Raw genomic sequence first — 16,034 nt, 5'->3', positions numbered from 1 at the left:
GGTAAATAAAGTAGGTGAGAATTATTTCACTGGCTTCAATCATCTGGAGAAATCATTTGCATCCCTGAGAACATCCTCTAACACACATCTCCTTCCACCATCACCTGCTAATTCACTCCCAACTCCCAGTGACAATTGTCGCTGCCGACTTGATAACGCTGCTTGTGTCTGGCTTCGGAGGAGACGAAGCACCTCAAACACGCTATTCATCACTCCCAAACCAATCTTCCTGCCTTTGTTGCTTGCACAGGCGGTGGAAGAGAAGTGCACAAATCTTAACTGCCAACTCATCGTTGGGAAGCAGCGCACAGGGAAGGAGGGAAGCCCGGCACTCAGGAATCCAGGCACCGCAAGCTGCAGCTCGCGGGGCTCTGCCCGCAGGCACACGAGGACAAAAGTGTGCCACCAACTTCTCTACCTCCCAGCATCAGCTCCTCACAACAGGATTGCAGCAAACACTTAAAACTCCAGCAAAACTCGGGGAATCGGGTCTTTCACACAGCCCTGAGGCACCCGGTGTGCTCCGCACGCTGGCCCTTGTCAAGGATCCACTAAAACACTGTAGCAATGTGATTTTTGGAATTGCTGCCCCCCCAGATCCAAGGAGGCCTTGCAGCACCCCTCCCTTATGCTGTGCTCCCACAAGAGACAAGGAGGGTCAGCCCTGGGATGAAGATTTGGCTCCCTGGTCCTGGGCAGGAACCCGCCAAGCCCCTGAGTGCTGGAGAGGAGAAGCCCCTCTTGCACGTCTAATCACAGCTGACTAGCAGTGGGTGGGACGAGCTCGTAGGAGTCCCCAGTTGTATTTTTCTAGTCACAGCACACCTGGATTTGGCCACTGGCCCTGCCCTGAGGAGTACACCCCCAGCACCTGGAATGGCACAGAGAGGAGATGTTTGCTCCAAAGACTTTGCCCACAGTGGAGCTCAGGACGTGCCCTCAGAGGTGCAGGTACCTGCAGAACAGGTCCAGCTTTGGTGTCTTTTTGAAGCAATGAGACAAGACACAGAAGCAGAGCATGAGCAGCCTGATCAGCACTGGGAGTACACTCAGATTGTTCATCAAAACATGCTCAGACCACACCAGCTCCAGGGATTTAGTCCCACTGCACCCACACGGTGCCCGTTTGCAGCTCCCCACACGTGCAAGCCCTTGCCTGGCCAAGTCAGACCCACCAGCCCCAAGTGTTTGCTCACCAGAGCACCAGCACTGGTGCCATCTGGAGAGCTGGCACATCACACCAGGGACACACCAGGACTCTGCCTCCCAGACCTGGAGACTGAAGCATGTGCCCGGCCCGGCTCGGCACCGGGAACGGCCGCGCCGGTGCTCCCGCAAGGCACACCTCCCTCCCCGGCTTCCCCCGCGGGGACACAGCTGCTCCTCCTGGCTGGGTGCCACCCTCCCCCCAGATATGCCAGGAGACTGAGGCTGAGGCGTTAATTCATTCCAATCTGAAGCCAAACAAGTAAAATTCACCACGAGCAGAAGCCTTCCTACCGTGCTCATCTGCACCAAACCACATCCTAGAAGACGCACAGTACACAGTCACAGGTGAGGCAGTTCCTGCCAGGAGGGGAGGCAGCAGGGATGGGCTGAAAGGTTGGATAGATGGCGGAAAAAAAACGAAACAGAAAATGGAATGAACAGAACAAGGACTGAATTGGTGACATATGGATCCTCATCGTAACTAGGGGACCTGGCTCCTTCTGAAACACTGTAATCCCAGCGCAGTGCAAGGCATTTCCATCCTCCTGAAAAAACAGCTCCTTCCTGGCTGTACACTCAGCTGTGAGCTTGCAGAAAGGCTGCAGCATTTCCTACAGCAGCTTTTTTTTTTTTTTTTTTGTATTGCAGTTACAAGTAAATTCTTGCTCAGATGGAGCATCTCTCCTGCCATGCAAACATGGGGCTACTGTACAGCGCCGATCCTGATGTTAGCAGTGTAATTAAGCTTTGGTTTTATACTGCACAGAGAAGGTGCAAGGCAAGTTAACAGTGGTGTGTGGCAGCCCCACGGACTCAGGCTGCCATTCAGACATGCTTTAGGCATATAAAAAAATCAAGAAGCACTTATAAAAAATTTAAAAGGATTGGCTTTCTTCTGCCCCAGCTCCCTATTTCATAATACAACTTCGGAGCCGGTGTGGCTCTATGAGAAGGATTTGATCCACCACCCCTCCAGCCCGTGGAGGCTCTAATCCTTCCCCTCTCATTTAAAAGATAAAAGGTGCTGCCTCCCCCCCACCCACCCCACGCACCACTGCAGTCCTGCAATACCTTTGTCCGACATCACTCCCCATGGATCCCATCCTCCGAGACGGCAACAAGGGGCTCACCCCATGGACATCTTCTGTCGTCGCAGGCGGGACGGTTTTGACATGGGAATTGCTCTCGGAAGGGGAATTCTTCAGCTTGGCTCTCGCCATCCTGCGAGCCTTGGCTGCCTCTGTGACTTCCTCCTGTTTCCCCCCTGAACTCTCTCATACATAGCAATCCTCACCGCAATCAGTTTAGAGCTGTCGGCACGTACCATCTCCTTCCTTCTTCTCTCTCCCCAGTCACGGCTGCTCAGTGGAACAATCCTGCCCTGTACATTTATTTTGGTAGTGAGGGGAGTCAAGGCAAACTCTGTGGCCTTGCTGCTGCGACGAATTTGGTGCAAAACAACCGAGAAAACATCCACAATGCAGAAATCCCTGAAAGGGCTTTGTTTGCTGAATAATGAAACTGCCCTGCCTCGGTTAAAGAAAAGATTGCATTGCTCTTATCACCACAGGCAGGGCAGGGGCTGGAGGATTATTTTTTTTTTCCCCATCCCTGTTTTTCAGTAGCAACGTGAGGGGGAGGAAGCTTTTTTATCTTATTCCTCTGTGTACAGAGCAGAGTGTGGACTGCGTGCCAGGGAACAGACTCAGCAGGCTTGGCTCGCACACACAAAGCAGCAGAGCAAGGTCCCCTCCTGAAAGCACCCAGTGTGAACCCAGAGGAGAGGAACTCACTGCTGGGACTCAGGCACTGCTCACCTGGCCAGGCAGGTGCACGTTACCTGGCCCAGGACGACCCAGATTTCCCTCTTCAGGTGACAACAAAAGCTGCTGCTGATGCTTGGCATCGACCTCTGAAGATGTCAAACAGAAAAGAGAATTCACTGTGGCCACTGGAGACCTGAGCAGGTGATACCCCCCCAAGTCCCTCAGTGCAGGTGGGATTGGAAAGGGGGGGAGGGGGAAATGGTGATGTATCCTGCCCTCTTTTGGGGATGCCACCAGTCCACAGCTGCTCGTGCTCGACGGCAGCCCCAACAAACAGCATCTTCCAGTGGCCCTGGATGGTGCTGCAGCGCTGTGGGGGGGGGGCACAGGGCTCAGCACCACGGACAGCGGCGGCCCGACACCACCCCAGCTCTGCCACATCACCCACAGCACTCCAACATCCCCCCAAGGCCTGCCACCATCACCCCCAGTCGTGCCAACCCCACTCCACGGTGTGACAACACCCCACGCCAGCGCTGCCCCGCGGCTCAGCAGTGGGTGGCAATGCTGCCCCACCAAGAGTAAATCAAGGACTGACCCCAGCAGGATATCACCACAGGAACAAGTGCAAATAATTCAGCTTCACCAGGGGGTTCCTTTAAAATTGACACGTCAACATATTGACACCTGGAAGTGCCCTTCTGGCACCAGCTCTGTGTCCCAACCACACCACACACTTCCACAATCCCACCAGGCTGTCAGAGCACTCGGCACCAGCGTCCTGGACCAAGCTCTGGGAAGCAAGGGCCAATCCTTCCCTTCCCCTCCCTCACCAGGGAGCTGCCAGGCACAACCAGCTCTGCTCTCCCCCAGAGATCAATGCCCAACAGTGATTTGCCCCATGACACAAAGGCAGTTCCCAGAGAAACAAAGTCCCTGTTTCCTGTTAACCAAATCCTTGTTTCCCTACTCCGGGCATTATTTCTTAATGGGATTTCATCCTACAACATTCTTTATTTCAGCATTTTGAAATGTAAAATGGATAAAAACCCACAGCCCATTTGCTAATGTGCCAGCTTTCAGAGTACATTTAATTTCTTGTTTTGCCTCAAAGTGATTCATTAGCTCAGTGCATTCATTTCCTACCCGAGTCATTCCTTTCTGCTTCATGGTTTGATTCAGCCTCATCTTCAACTTATTGCTCCATCTCTCTTTACTTCAGGGTGTTGTTCTCAAACCCCAGATATAATCACTGCTGTCAGCCCTCTGGATTGGAGTGTGCCCAGCCCAGGGCCTGATGAATCCTCCTGGACTGAAGGAGCCACTGGGATGGGGGCAATCAGGTCTCTCTTTTTGGGAGAATTCTACAATTCTATTGTATTCCTGATTGCAGAAGAACATTAATTTTAGGATTGAGATTAGATGTGAAAAGTGGCTTATGCTTAAATTATCATCTCAGCACTAATGCCATCACAGAGCAGCATGAACAGGGGAGGGATCAGGGAAAGACCTGGGGAATTTTAATGGAAAATGGAAACCCTCCTGTCATACTTTTGCACAAGGTGACAAAAAGCACATCAAAAAACCCTTTCAGGAGCTCTGCCTGCAGGAGCCCCTCTGTGAAGTCACCTTCTCTGTCAAGCACTTGAACACAAACCCAGACAGGAAAACCAGACAGGGGGAAATGACCCACCACCAGGTCACGAGAAGCTGCAAACGGGGCCGTGGCTGTGAGCAACCATTCCCCTCCGAGGGGGAAAAGAGGTGACCCGGTGCCGAGGAACATCTGCGAGGTTGGATGACCCCACAGAGTGACTCAGAGAGCTCAGCTCTGCCCTGAGCTGCTGAAGCAGCTCTGTCAGAAAAATATCCCTCCCTCGGCAGTGCAACGTGTTCCCCACTTCACCTCAAGATCTGCAGCCCCGGCAGCGTCTCCCCTCCCAAACCTCCTCCCCGACAGTCTCCGAGTGCTGGTGTGTCAGGAGGAGCAGCTGAGGGAGAAGGAGTAAAGCAGGAACTTGGAGCAAAGGCAGCCCAGTCCATCCAGTACACCCAGAACACCCACTCTGGCTGAGAAACAGCCTGTTCCTAGAAAGAGCTGTGGTTGGAAGTGTCCCCTGAAGCACAGCTCGCTGAGCCAGCCCTGCAGGGACATTTTCGGCCGTGCTTCCACCCATGGAGTCCAGGGGCAAGCCACACATCAAGCACCTTGTTTGAACAGCACGTTCTCCCAGGGAATCCAGGAGGGAAAAATCAACAAAACACAATCCCCGTAACATCAAAGTCCGAGCAAGAATGCCTCTGGTCCAGAAACGTTCCCCACGCCAACTGAATGCCAACCATCTGACTGCAAGCCAGGAAATCGATGTTTAATTTTAGTTTGAGAGCCCATTACAAAGTGCTGATTTCTCATTTCAGTGTCTACATTATGCAGAGACCACTGCTGTGCCGGGGGGCTGGGGAGATGGCTGGGAATTGCTGAGCAGCAGTTGCAGGGGTAATAATACTTCTGAAAATAAGATTTAGAAAGAAGCAGATTCTTCATTGCTCCTAATTGAATCCACAGCAAGTGCATTGTTAAATATTCTCCCTCTCATCCAGGTTGGTTTCAGTCCCGACTGCCAAAACTCCCTTCACGCACGTATTCAACTTATTATTAATAAAGCATGACCCAGTCCATCAGAACTGGTTCATGAAACAGGAAGGGGTTGGGTTTTCCTCATTTTCTTCTGGCAAACAAATCTGTTCTGTTGAGATACCACCCGAGGGTGTTAAGTGTGCAAAGCCTTCTGCAAGGAAAGCCACTTAAATGTATTTAAAAATCTTCAACAGTCACCTTGAAAGGCATCAGCTCTGCAAAGACAATTCCAAACCCACAAAAAGTAGCCTGGGTAGGGAAGCACATTTTGCCAGAAGACAAAACCAGCTCCCGACCACACCAGCACCTCATGGGAGACTTTATCAGCCACGGCAGAGCTGCTGCTCTACAAGAGGGGCTGTGTTCACACAAACAGAGTGTTAACTCAAGGGAGCCGGAGCTGAAAAGTCATTAAGGCTCATTATTATCCCCTCCAGCAACCCCCTGGTTCTATGAAGCCACTGGACAAGCAGCTCTAGGAAAATCAACTTCCCCTGCATGGCCCCTCTGGCTGCTCCATGCTCCTGCTGCCTTGGCAGGGCACCCCTGATCTCCCTTTATTTAATAACATATCACCAAGGAAAAACAAGATCTCATGGCATTTACTACTGCCACAAACACTTCTTACATTTCAAGACCCCAACAAATGCCACAGCACGACATTAATGGCTCAATAAACTCCAGAGCACAACCAATACTTTGACAAATGCTACAACCCCCCCCGGCCCAGCCTCTTGCTGAAGTGTTTTTCACGAAGTGCACAAGCATCAGTTTTGCCCTGGAGTCGCCAGGGGATGCCCTACATTGTCACCAGGCACTTTGCAAAATTGCTTTTCAAGAGCTGCCAATGTTTGGAGGTTGCCAAGGCTCAGGCAGAGCCCTGCAACCACCCCCCCAGCTCCCCACCGAGGCTCCTGCAGCCAGCCCAGCACCAAGCCACTTCAAACACCAGCAGACACACCCCCTGCAACAAAGCTGCCTGGAAATGTCCATATTTTTTAAGAAATCTAAAGATTTGGGGTTTTTTTAATGTTTACTAATCATTCTCTGTTCCAGTGAGAAGTTCAAATCACAGAAGACGAAGGTTCTGCTTCCTCACCAGAGTACTTTTAACTCTGTCATTTCTTTCAGTGAAATAACAAATTGGCCAAAAAGAAAACAATGCAAAAAAGCAACGTTGATGCTCCATCCCCCTTCTTTTGGCCTTTCCATCCTGGAATGGTGCCAGTGCTGCTCCCCTGCACAGGGATGGGTGGGAGCATGGACACGCTCAGGGCACCCTGAACACCCAGGAGCCCCTCACCTGCTCCCCTGAACAGCACACCCTGCTCAAGAATGGCCAAATTAACTCTTTTCCTAACAAGACAGGCCCTTCTCCCTGTATTTTTGACTATCCATCAGCAGTTGGAGTTGCAGCCCATGAGAGGGTTGAACCCAGAGAGTTTCATTCCTTTTACAGTCACAAATACAATACCAATACATTGATTAATTCAGATTGCAGATATTAGAATATACAGGAGATGCTTGGCAACCCTCTCTGGGCAGCGAGGATGTATATATTTATTAATAAAAGTGCTTAGAGAATACTTTATCTATTGATTCCGAGTCAATTAAAAAAATTCTCTCCATTTTTTTTCCATTAGCCTGGAGAGGAAGGTCCTCTCTGGCCCATGGCCTGGGAGCAGGAGCCCAGCACTGCTGGGAGAGCCAGCAGGTCTTTCTCAGAGATGAGCTGTGCAGTGAAAATCAGGGTTTAAAAGACACAGAGGATCAAATCCTTCCTGAAGGAAAGCCAGGGATGGATGGGGACTCCTACCTGCTGTTCCCAGAGAGGTGCATCCAGGTGACCTGGGGCTTCCCAGGGGCTGCTCCCCATGGGAGAGACATGGATCCCCCACACAGCCAGGGGCTGGTGCTGTCAGAGCAGGGCAGGGCAGGGCCAGCTGAGGCCACAGCAGCACTTTGCAATTCAAAGCACTTGCAGACATCTCCTGCATTGAAGCTCCCGCAGCCTCCCTGTCTGAGGGTCGTGGGTCCTGCCGTCCCCTACCCCTCAGCAGCAGAGTGCCAAAGATAACACGAGGATTTCCCAGAATTTCAGCTTTCTCTGAGGTCAGTCCACGCCTTGGCATCTCCACAAACAGCACCAGTAACGGGCTGGGAGCAGCAGGGCAGAGACACATGAGAAGCCTCGCAGTGACTCCCCCACCCGTGTTCCCATTATTATTATTCATATTATTCATAATGCCCATTACTGTCACCGCAGCCAAAACAAGCCTCTATTACCCTGGGCTCAGCACAGGAATCAGTCCTCTTCCCTGCAGTCTGGAGAGGGCCAAGATGCACCAGGGGGATGCAGAGCAGGACAGAGAGGATAGAAAAAAAAGCCCAAAACTCAGTGACTTCACAGGAACTTTTAAGAGGTCACAGCCTCTCTGAGTCCTCCAGCTAAGAAAGAAATCTATTGCTAAAGGAACTATTTCAGTGGAATTTCTCCATGTACTACATGGAGCACACCATGGCCCAGAGGACAGTCAGGAGCTGGGAGCTCTGGCTCTGAGCAGCCAGAGAGGGGGCGGGCAGAGGGACCAACACCCACGGGATTTAGGGCAGCAGCAGCTCCTGGAAGTGCCCACTCACCAAGACCCAGGGCACCAGTAAATCCACACTGTGCCCTCTCCTGCCTTGACTTTCCCTGGTTTCTGTTCCCTCCACACACTCCCTTGGCAGGGTTAATGCCTTTGCACCACAGGCTCTGACGAGTTCCCCGAGAAGCCGTCAGATGGATCGACACCACTGTGAGTTCTCCTTTGTATCTAGGACTCCTCCCTGACATTTGTCTTTAAAAAGCAACACCATTTATATGAGAAGTTGATTAATTCCACTTGTTATAATTACTCCCACAAATAAAACCAGCTATTCCCCCCCTGTGAACACGGGGGATAATGGTCCTTACCCTTCGCAGCGAAGCGTTTCAGTTCCAGGGGTGAGGAGCTCTGTACCAAGAGCTAAGTGTTATTATTAAACTGTCATTAAAAGCATTTCAGGAAAAGTTCACAAAACTGCAGGGATTTCTGTCATCACAGTGGCTGGCTGGGACAGCAGTTGGGCTGAGTGTTACTGCCAAAATCACAATGGTACCAAATTCCCTGTCTCCGTTCTGGAGTTTCAACTGGAGACCACAACCACCTTTGGAAGGGACTCACCTCCAAGCATTTCCCTGTTTCAGTGCTCTGTGGGACTGGTTCCCACCACGGTGGGATTGGGAGGTTGCTCCATCCCCACTACACTTCTAGAGGGTGCTCAGCACCACAGAAACCCATCAGGAGAGAGTCTGGAGCAGGGGAACACCGATACTCACTGCCACCATCCCACAGCTGCCAACCAGTGCTGCAGCAAACACCAGGCACTCCAAGGCCCCTGGAAGATTTGCATGACACAGGCAGAAATTCACTGGCTGTGTTTTGTTCCCTCCCTTCCCCTATTTAGTCTTGGCAGCTGAGCCAGGCAGCACAACCAAACAGCACCAGGCAGCAGCTCCCTGCATCGCCCAGCGACTCCTCAGCAGAGCTGGGGAGACTTCCCCAATAAACCAGAGCACTGGAGTTTTGGGGAAGAAGGAACACTTTGGAAAGCGCAGAGGAGAGTGTATTTAGCAGCAGCAAGGGAGCTGGAAACAGAAGGAAGCCTTTGAAGAGCTGGGTTGATGGAGAGAGATGGAAAAATTATGTAAAGTAAGAAAACACATCCAGAGCTTGCAGGCAGGCTGCGAGCCCGGAGGGGGACGGGCTCAAACTAGAAGAGCCTTTGATTTCTCTCCTCTTCCAAGTGTCCCCTGCATTAACATCTCAAATGTTAACAATTCCCAAATGTCAGTGCTCAGAAGAGACGACCCAGGACTTCAGAAACTGCCCAGTAACAGGCAGCAGTGCCCTGTGGTTTCCCTCCCACCCAGTGCCACAAGCAACCCCAGCACCGGCTGCTCCCACTGCCGGGGCCTTGGCTGGTCCCCCCATGGATGGATGGAGGGGATTCCCAAACAAAACCCCTCCTGGCTGGCCCAGAGGAGGGAGGGCAGGTCCCCTTCACCAAGTAACTCCCCAGCTACCCAGGGAGTTGGCAAGAGCCCTTATATAACTGCGACGCAAGAGCCTCGGCGCTGAATCCCAGAACTGTCATCGCAGCCTTTGCAAAGCCATTTTTACCTCTCTAAGTGTGGCTCATCAGCGACCAACGTGAAAGCTGCAAACCCAGGATGTTAACTTAGGGCTGCTTAGCAGGGAGAAGAGAAACAGAGCAGACCTGAGCAGCTGCTGAACAAATATCCCCACAAAGCCACGGTGCCTCCGACACGGTTCCTGTTTCCGTGGTGCATTTTAAGTGCTCACAAGCAGAGCAGTGAGACCCTGAAGCTTTACAGTGACTCCTAATCTCTTCCCACTTCTTCCCAAAGCAGGTTAAAATGGTTGGAGGAGAAAGGGAAGGTAAGCATGTACCTGTCACAGCTGCTTGAGCCAGCGAGGAAGTTAAAAGCCCTGGGGTAAAATCTAAATATATATCTGCAAGGGAAGCAGGAAAAGTCTCCAGGCAGAGAGCACAGTAATCAGGCACGGCCAAGTCACTTTTCCAGGTGAGTACATAACGGGGTCACTATCTGCTTCCCAAGATTTAATGAGCCCAGCGCCGGGTCCTCACCCAGGCGGAGCTGGCAGGAGGTGCCGGCAGGGACGGGCAGCGCTTCCCAGAGCATGAGTCAGCCCCGGCTGCGCGCAGGGAGGGAGCACTGCGGGAGCGGCAGGGACGGGAGGCAGCGATGCGCACAGGAGGTGCCAGGGCAGCACCCAAACCCAGCCGGGGGGGAGCGGGGGGCTCCGGCTCCCCCCTGGCACAGGGCTCAAGCTCAGGGAGCAGCCGGCTGCGTGACTGCCCTCTGCCAGCAGCTGCTGTTCGCTGCCTCCCAGCAGCAACGATCTTTGCACCATAAATGTTTACTGCTTGAAGCATTTGGGCGGGACTTTCCCCCCGGGAGTCTGAAAACGCCTTGGAAACATCTCTGGGTACCACCGGCAATACTCACCAGAGGGGTGGGGCAGGAGAGGTCCTGCACCCAAAACGGGTCAGGAGGAGCCCCAAGCCCACAGCATGTGGTGGAATTACCACAGCAGCTCTCTAATGGTCCCTCCAGCCTCTCCAAGGGCCTGAGCCCCTGCAAGGCAGGACCTTCCCCTTGCTGCCCTCCTTCTGCAGGTGGCTGAGCCAAGACTCTGAGAAAAGACAGAGATGCTCTGGGCATCCTCAGCCAGTGGCCAAGGGCAGGACAGGCAGCAGGACAGACAGCAGCACTCAGCCCCAGCTCCTGGGGCACATCATCCACTCACACTCTGCTCCAGGGGACACCCTGCTCCCTCGGGACTCACCCCAGCTTTTCCCAAGGGATGTGACAGGCAGCAAGAGCTGGAAAGGTGCCTGGTGCCTCCCCAGACGCCTCTCACGAACCCTTCCAGCACTTGGTTCCCAGCCCAGCAGCAAAGTGCCTTCAGGAGCTGGAGATGCTCCGGCTGGAGACGCTCCGCGGTGTTCCAGCAGCTCCCTCGCTGCTGCAAAACACCTCCCTGGGCTCCCTGGCAGAGCTCACCAGGAAGCAATTTCACAGAGACTTTCAAAATGCCAAAGTGATTCCCACTTTGCAGTCTTAAAGGACTCCAAGCCTTCTTTTTTTTTTTTTTTGCATGTCATTTTTGCGGGAACTCCGCTTCTGAAGTATTAAAATCGTAAGGAAACCCGAAGCAGCGTTCACTTATTACATGGCACTGAGAGTTTCTGCTTTAAAGGTGGAGAATTTCAGCTCCTAGAAACTTTCTTAAAACATTTTTTTTTTTTAAAAGCCCACCAGAATTCCATGAAAAATTATCAACATTCAAAGTACAAAGTCTGGCTTTGGGGTTCTCCATCAGCTCTGCCAATTATGTCTCACAGTAATAAAATTTCCTTCCCTCCCCAGGGTCGCTGGATCATGCCAGGTCCCACCTCCCAGACATTCTTCCCTTCTGTCACCATTCTTTTTGTAATACATTATATAAGACAGAGAAAATGGCAAGCCCATATAAAGATAAACTCACAGTGTGCTGCAGAAATGAGGCATGAACTCCACGGAGTCTGTGACAGCCTCATCAGGGTGTGTGGGAAGGACTAGAACAAGGGGTTGTACCAGACCATTGATCTCCAAGTACGTTTCTTATTTTAACTTGAATGAGAAAAATCTGCTTACCCATCAACATTGTGCTGCAGCTGAGAGTTCTGCTGGGAGACAGGAGTCCCTGCACCCAGGGGATGTGCAACTCCCAAGTCACCTGCACCCAGGGGATGTGCAATTCCCAAGTCACCTGCACCCAGGGGATGTGCAATTCCCAAGTCACCTGCACCCAGGGGATGTGCAATTCCCAAGTCACCTGCACCCAGGGGATGTGCAATTCCCAAGTCACCTGCACCCAGGGGATGTGCAATTCCCAAGCCACAGCTCACACTGTGCCCAGATGCTGTTGGGAATCTGACAAACAATCTCTTTCTTTACACCTTCAGCCAAAAGCAGGGGTCAGCACCAAGGCATTAAAAGGAAAAGGAATGTTCCTTGTGGCCATCCAAACCACCACCACAAACAGGCACAGTGTTCCCTAAAGCCTTAAATGCAGCAGTTACAAGGAGTCCTTTCACAATGTATCTACCCCTGTGTTCTTCTGAAATAAATGAGTAAAATAAGGTGGGCAATAACCGTGTGGAACTCCATGACCCTGATGTAAGAGGCTCCAGGAGCCTCTTCTGTACAAAAAAACCCTGAAATTCTCCCCAAAAGTACCATCCAGCTGTGCTGCCTTGAGCCAAGCCCGCCCAGCCAGGAGCCAGAGTTGAACTAAAGCCACAGAAAAAGACTTTAAGTCAAGTTATTATCAAGTCTCAGCAGGTTTTGATTTAACTTCCATGACCAACTCATCTGTTGGGAAGGGAATATCCTCTCCAGGAGTCGGTGTGACAGCAGATGCTGTTTCACGGGTGCCAGGTCTCGACTGCCTCATACATTTACAGTAAAAAGCACACTGGGAAAAAAAAATGTCTTGGCCTGTTCTCATCTCTCACACAAAGACACACACACAAAAAAAAAAATTAAAAGGAATAGGCTGCAATTTTTTACACAGTGTCTCCTTAAAGACTGAACTGCAAACATCATCCTCTCCATTTATATTCCTTCTGGCATAGCAGGAGCTTTTAGGACGAGAGATGGTTTAATAAACAGACATTCATAACAAGTGTCAGACCTTGCAGCTTCATCATGTGGAAAAAGAGTCCATTAAACCAAGTGAGAAACTCCCTGATAACTAAGGGTGCCTATCAGGATTAAAATTAAATTCTATCATGACTATGTTAATATCTGCACCAGCAGGTTCAGCTGTGCTCTTTCTCTCCCTAAAATCTGCTAGTGGGAAACAGAGGGGAAAAAAGCTTAGAGGGGGAAAAAAGGCCTTTAAAGTTGGAATAATTTGTTCCAGCTCTCCAAAGTTTCTCAAGAAAAGCAGCCATCGGGTCCTAGAGTGGATCTCAGAGCTCTCCTGGGCTCACTAACACACTGGAGCAGCAGCACCCTCTGTGCCTTCCATGAATCCTCCTCCCTCAAAAGGGAACAGGGATCACACCAGGACATCAAAACAACGCTGGGAAAGGGCACGGGACTCATCCAGCCATGCATTTCATCTGTCATCAGACGAGGAACATCCCTCCTTTGCCTTCTCCCTCCTGCTAAAATCCTGATCCCGTGCTCCCCTCGCTTGCTCCCGCTGAAGCAGCTCAGTCCCTGGGGTTTGAGAGTCCTTCCATCAGGAAGGAATCCCCCCCTTGGAAATGCACAGGGTGGTTTGCACACGTCTGTAAGGCAGAGACATTTGTGCTGCTGAAGCCTGGGAGGCTGAACATTTCTGAGCCACAGAGCTCTGCATCCGGCACTAAAACCATTTCCAAGTTCTTAGCACGAAAGAAATATTTCCCACTAGAGACCTTAACGAGAGCCGACTAGAAATTGGTTTTCCTCTCCATTTTCACACAATAGCTGCTGGCAGTAAATCTCTCCATCAGCACTGGGCAGTTCTAAGTGCAGATACTGTGTGGGAAGAATCCAAACAAAGTGACAATACCGAGCATTAAAAGCACTTTGGAGGAAGATGAAAAGGAAAAATTGTTGAATGGCAGCCCTGGAAGAGGCTGATGAGCTGTAATGGCTCTTTGTGTCACCACCTCACACTGACAGCGACCCTACAGATCCAGCTCATGGCAGTCCCTGCACAACAGCTCTGGGATGGCGACCTGGGAGATCTCCATGCTGGAATGGGGCTGTAAAGTCTTTCTCCACATGGAAAAACCTCATGGTGCTGACTCACTGACCTGGAACTGGTGTATCCTGAGGTACCTCAGACAAGCAGGGAAGAAAATAGGGACAGAGAATATGAACATCCCCTTTCTTGCTGACACATGAGTGAGCACATTCATGCACATATGTGTGTGTGAGCACCTCAGGAAGGGGATGTTCCTGTGCCAGGGAGCTGGAGCTGCTCCAGATGACTAGAAAGACCAATCTCAAGTCATCTGAAGTGGGAACTGAAGTGTCAGAGAAGGCCTTCAGTCTCAGCAGCGTGGGTGTAATTGCATCAAACTGTAATGAAGCAAATCCATCTTCAAAATTCCAAGCTCAAGAACGGTGACTAAAGAGCTTCCTCAAATAAATGCCTTTCCAGAGAGCAGCTGTAACTTCTTGCTGAGAAATATGGGCACCACCTAAAACCCACTCCTGTCCTTGAACAAACACCGTGACTGCGCATTAGAAATACCAAACCAAATTAGCACACTAGTGTCCGTGCCAATTATTTCAATTAAACTCTCTTCTGAGAGCCAATTACCACCCATTTTATTAAATTAGGAATTTTTCAAACAATACTCCCATGCGGAGCTTTCAGCCCAGATGCAATTACACCCTTCACACGTCGACGTGTGGACACCGGGCAAACGAGTTTCTCTGAGTCTCTGCAATGCAATCACAGGCACAGTTTGGCTGAAAGGAGAAGTTTTAGGCAGGGTTTTAGCTTTGAAAAGCCGTATTTAGCACCCACCCGTCTGCAGGAACCCTTTCTGGTTAAGCTGCTTTTTGCTCACCTACAAACCACGCAGTGAAAAGGCCACTTCCTAATTAAACTGCTCTGGGGAACGATTAAGGCATTCAGAAATAAGGCAGCGTGGCTTGGCCAGATGCTCATGCCCTAGTGGTAAGAGTTCCATGTGCTGGAGCAGGATTCCCACTGCTCCAAGGAGCTCACGCTCCGTGAGCCTCCCCGGTGGAAAAACGCCCACTTTTGGCAAAGGCCCTCCTTGCTCGTAAACATTTAACTGGTGGATTTTTTGCTGCTCCCTGACAGGATAACACATTTCTCAGCAATGTCACTTCTGCCCACAGGATGGCAAGGTCTCAAGCTGACATTTGCTAAACATCTTCACCACCTGCTCCCCAGAACTGCTCCTCTCTCCTAGACGGAGGAGACCTTTTCCTTGACAGCTCCTGCCCCCAGGGAGACAGCACATCCCTGCCACCCTGCCACGGTGTTGGTGCTTCATGCTCCAACTGCTCCGTGACACCCCACCAAGGCTGCTGGATTCACAGGGGCACTGACCCGAGGCTCGGGGAGGGCTGTGAGCAGCACGCCTGGAATTTGGAAAGCCCGGTTCCCAAATAAACCTGCTCTGAAGTCAGGAACTCACTGCAGCAAAGCTCGAGCGAAGCGATGACTTTGCTGACAGTCACCCCCGGCTTATCGGGAACGGGAATGAGACACGCAGAGCGGCTCGATGACTCTGCCCACAGCCCGAAAAGTAAGAGCTCCCTGCCTGAAGGGAGATGCTAAATTTGCAGAGCCCCCCTCCCGCCGCTCGGGAGCCCGCGTGGGCCGCGGGAAGCGCGGCAGAGCCACCAATCCAAACACAGCCGTGCGGGGCCGGCTCCGCTCCGCAGCCTCCCCAGAGCACTCCCCCCGCTCCTCCCGGCACAGCTGCCGATCCACGGCGCTCAGGAATGGAGGAGACACCAGCCCCAGGGCTCGGGAGGGGGGTCTGAGCAGCCCAGAGACCAACCGAGCTGGGAAAGGACCCACGGGAGACACAGCCAGCAGAGTGGGCTCGCCACGCAGAGACATCCCCACCCAAACCGAACATCCTGCAGATCCCCAGCCCAGGTCGATCACAGATGCTGTGATGGGGTTTTGCCTCACCTTTAAGAGAAACTTCTCTAAAAATCCTGCTGTTGTAGCAGAGAATGGCAGCACACGGCAGCCCCGTCCATCCCCAGCGGTGCAGGAGAGGGACAAGCCCCAGACCAGAGTGACAGGTTCGTC

The 16,034-nt window shown here is 51.8% G+C and overlaps 1 protein-coding gene across 10 annotated transcripts in view; it reads right to left on the bottom strand.

The window, feature by feature from the left end:
- KCNT1 (potassium sodium-activated channel subfamily T member 1) overlaps window positions 1-16,034 on the bottom strand; it is an 81,134-nt gene that overhangs the window by 40,648 nt on the left and 24,452 nt on the right. Inside the window, exon 1 of one of the 10 annotated variants that reach the window (XM_064676669.1) lies at window positions 2,281-2,765. The exons of 7 other annotated variants lie outside the window; for them this stretch is intronic. In XM_064676669.1, coding sequence (XP_064532739.1) covers window positions 2,281-2,429 — 149 coding nt within the window. In that variant the 5' untranslated portion in view covers window positions 2,430-2,765. Of the gene's footprint in view, window positions 1-2,280; window positions 2,766-16,034 lie in introns of those variants that run through there. 2 more of the 10 variants (XM_064676670.1, XM_064676671.1) reach the window with 2 other exon arrangements.

Source organism: Pseudopipra pipra, chromosome 20 (assembly GCF_036250125.1).
Source record: "Pseudopipra pipra isolate bDixPip1 chromosome 20, bDixPip1.hap1, whole genome shotgun sequence".
In the NCBI taxonomy this organism is placed as follows: Eukaryota; Metazoa; Chordata; class Aves; order Passeriformes; family Pipridae; genus Pseudopipra; species Pseudopipra pipra.
Note: the sequence above shows the minus strand (reverse complement) of the source record. Positions and strands in the feature narration are given on the sequence as shown.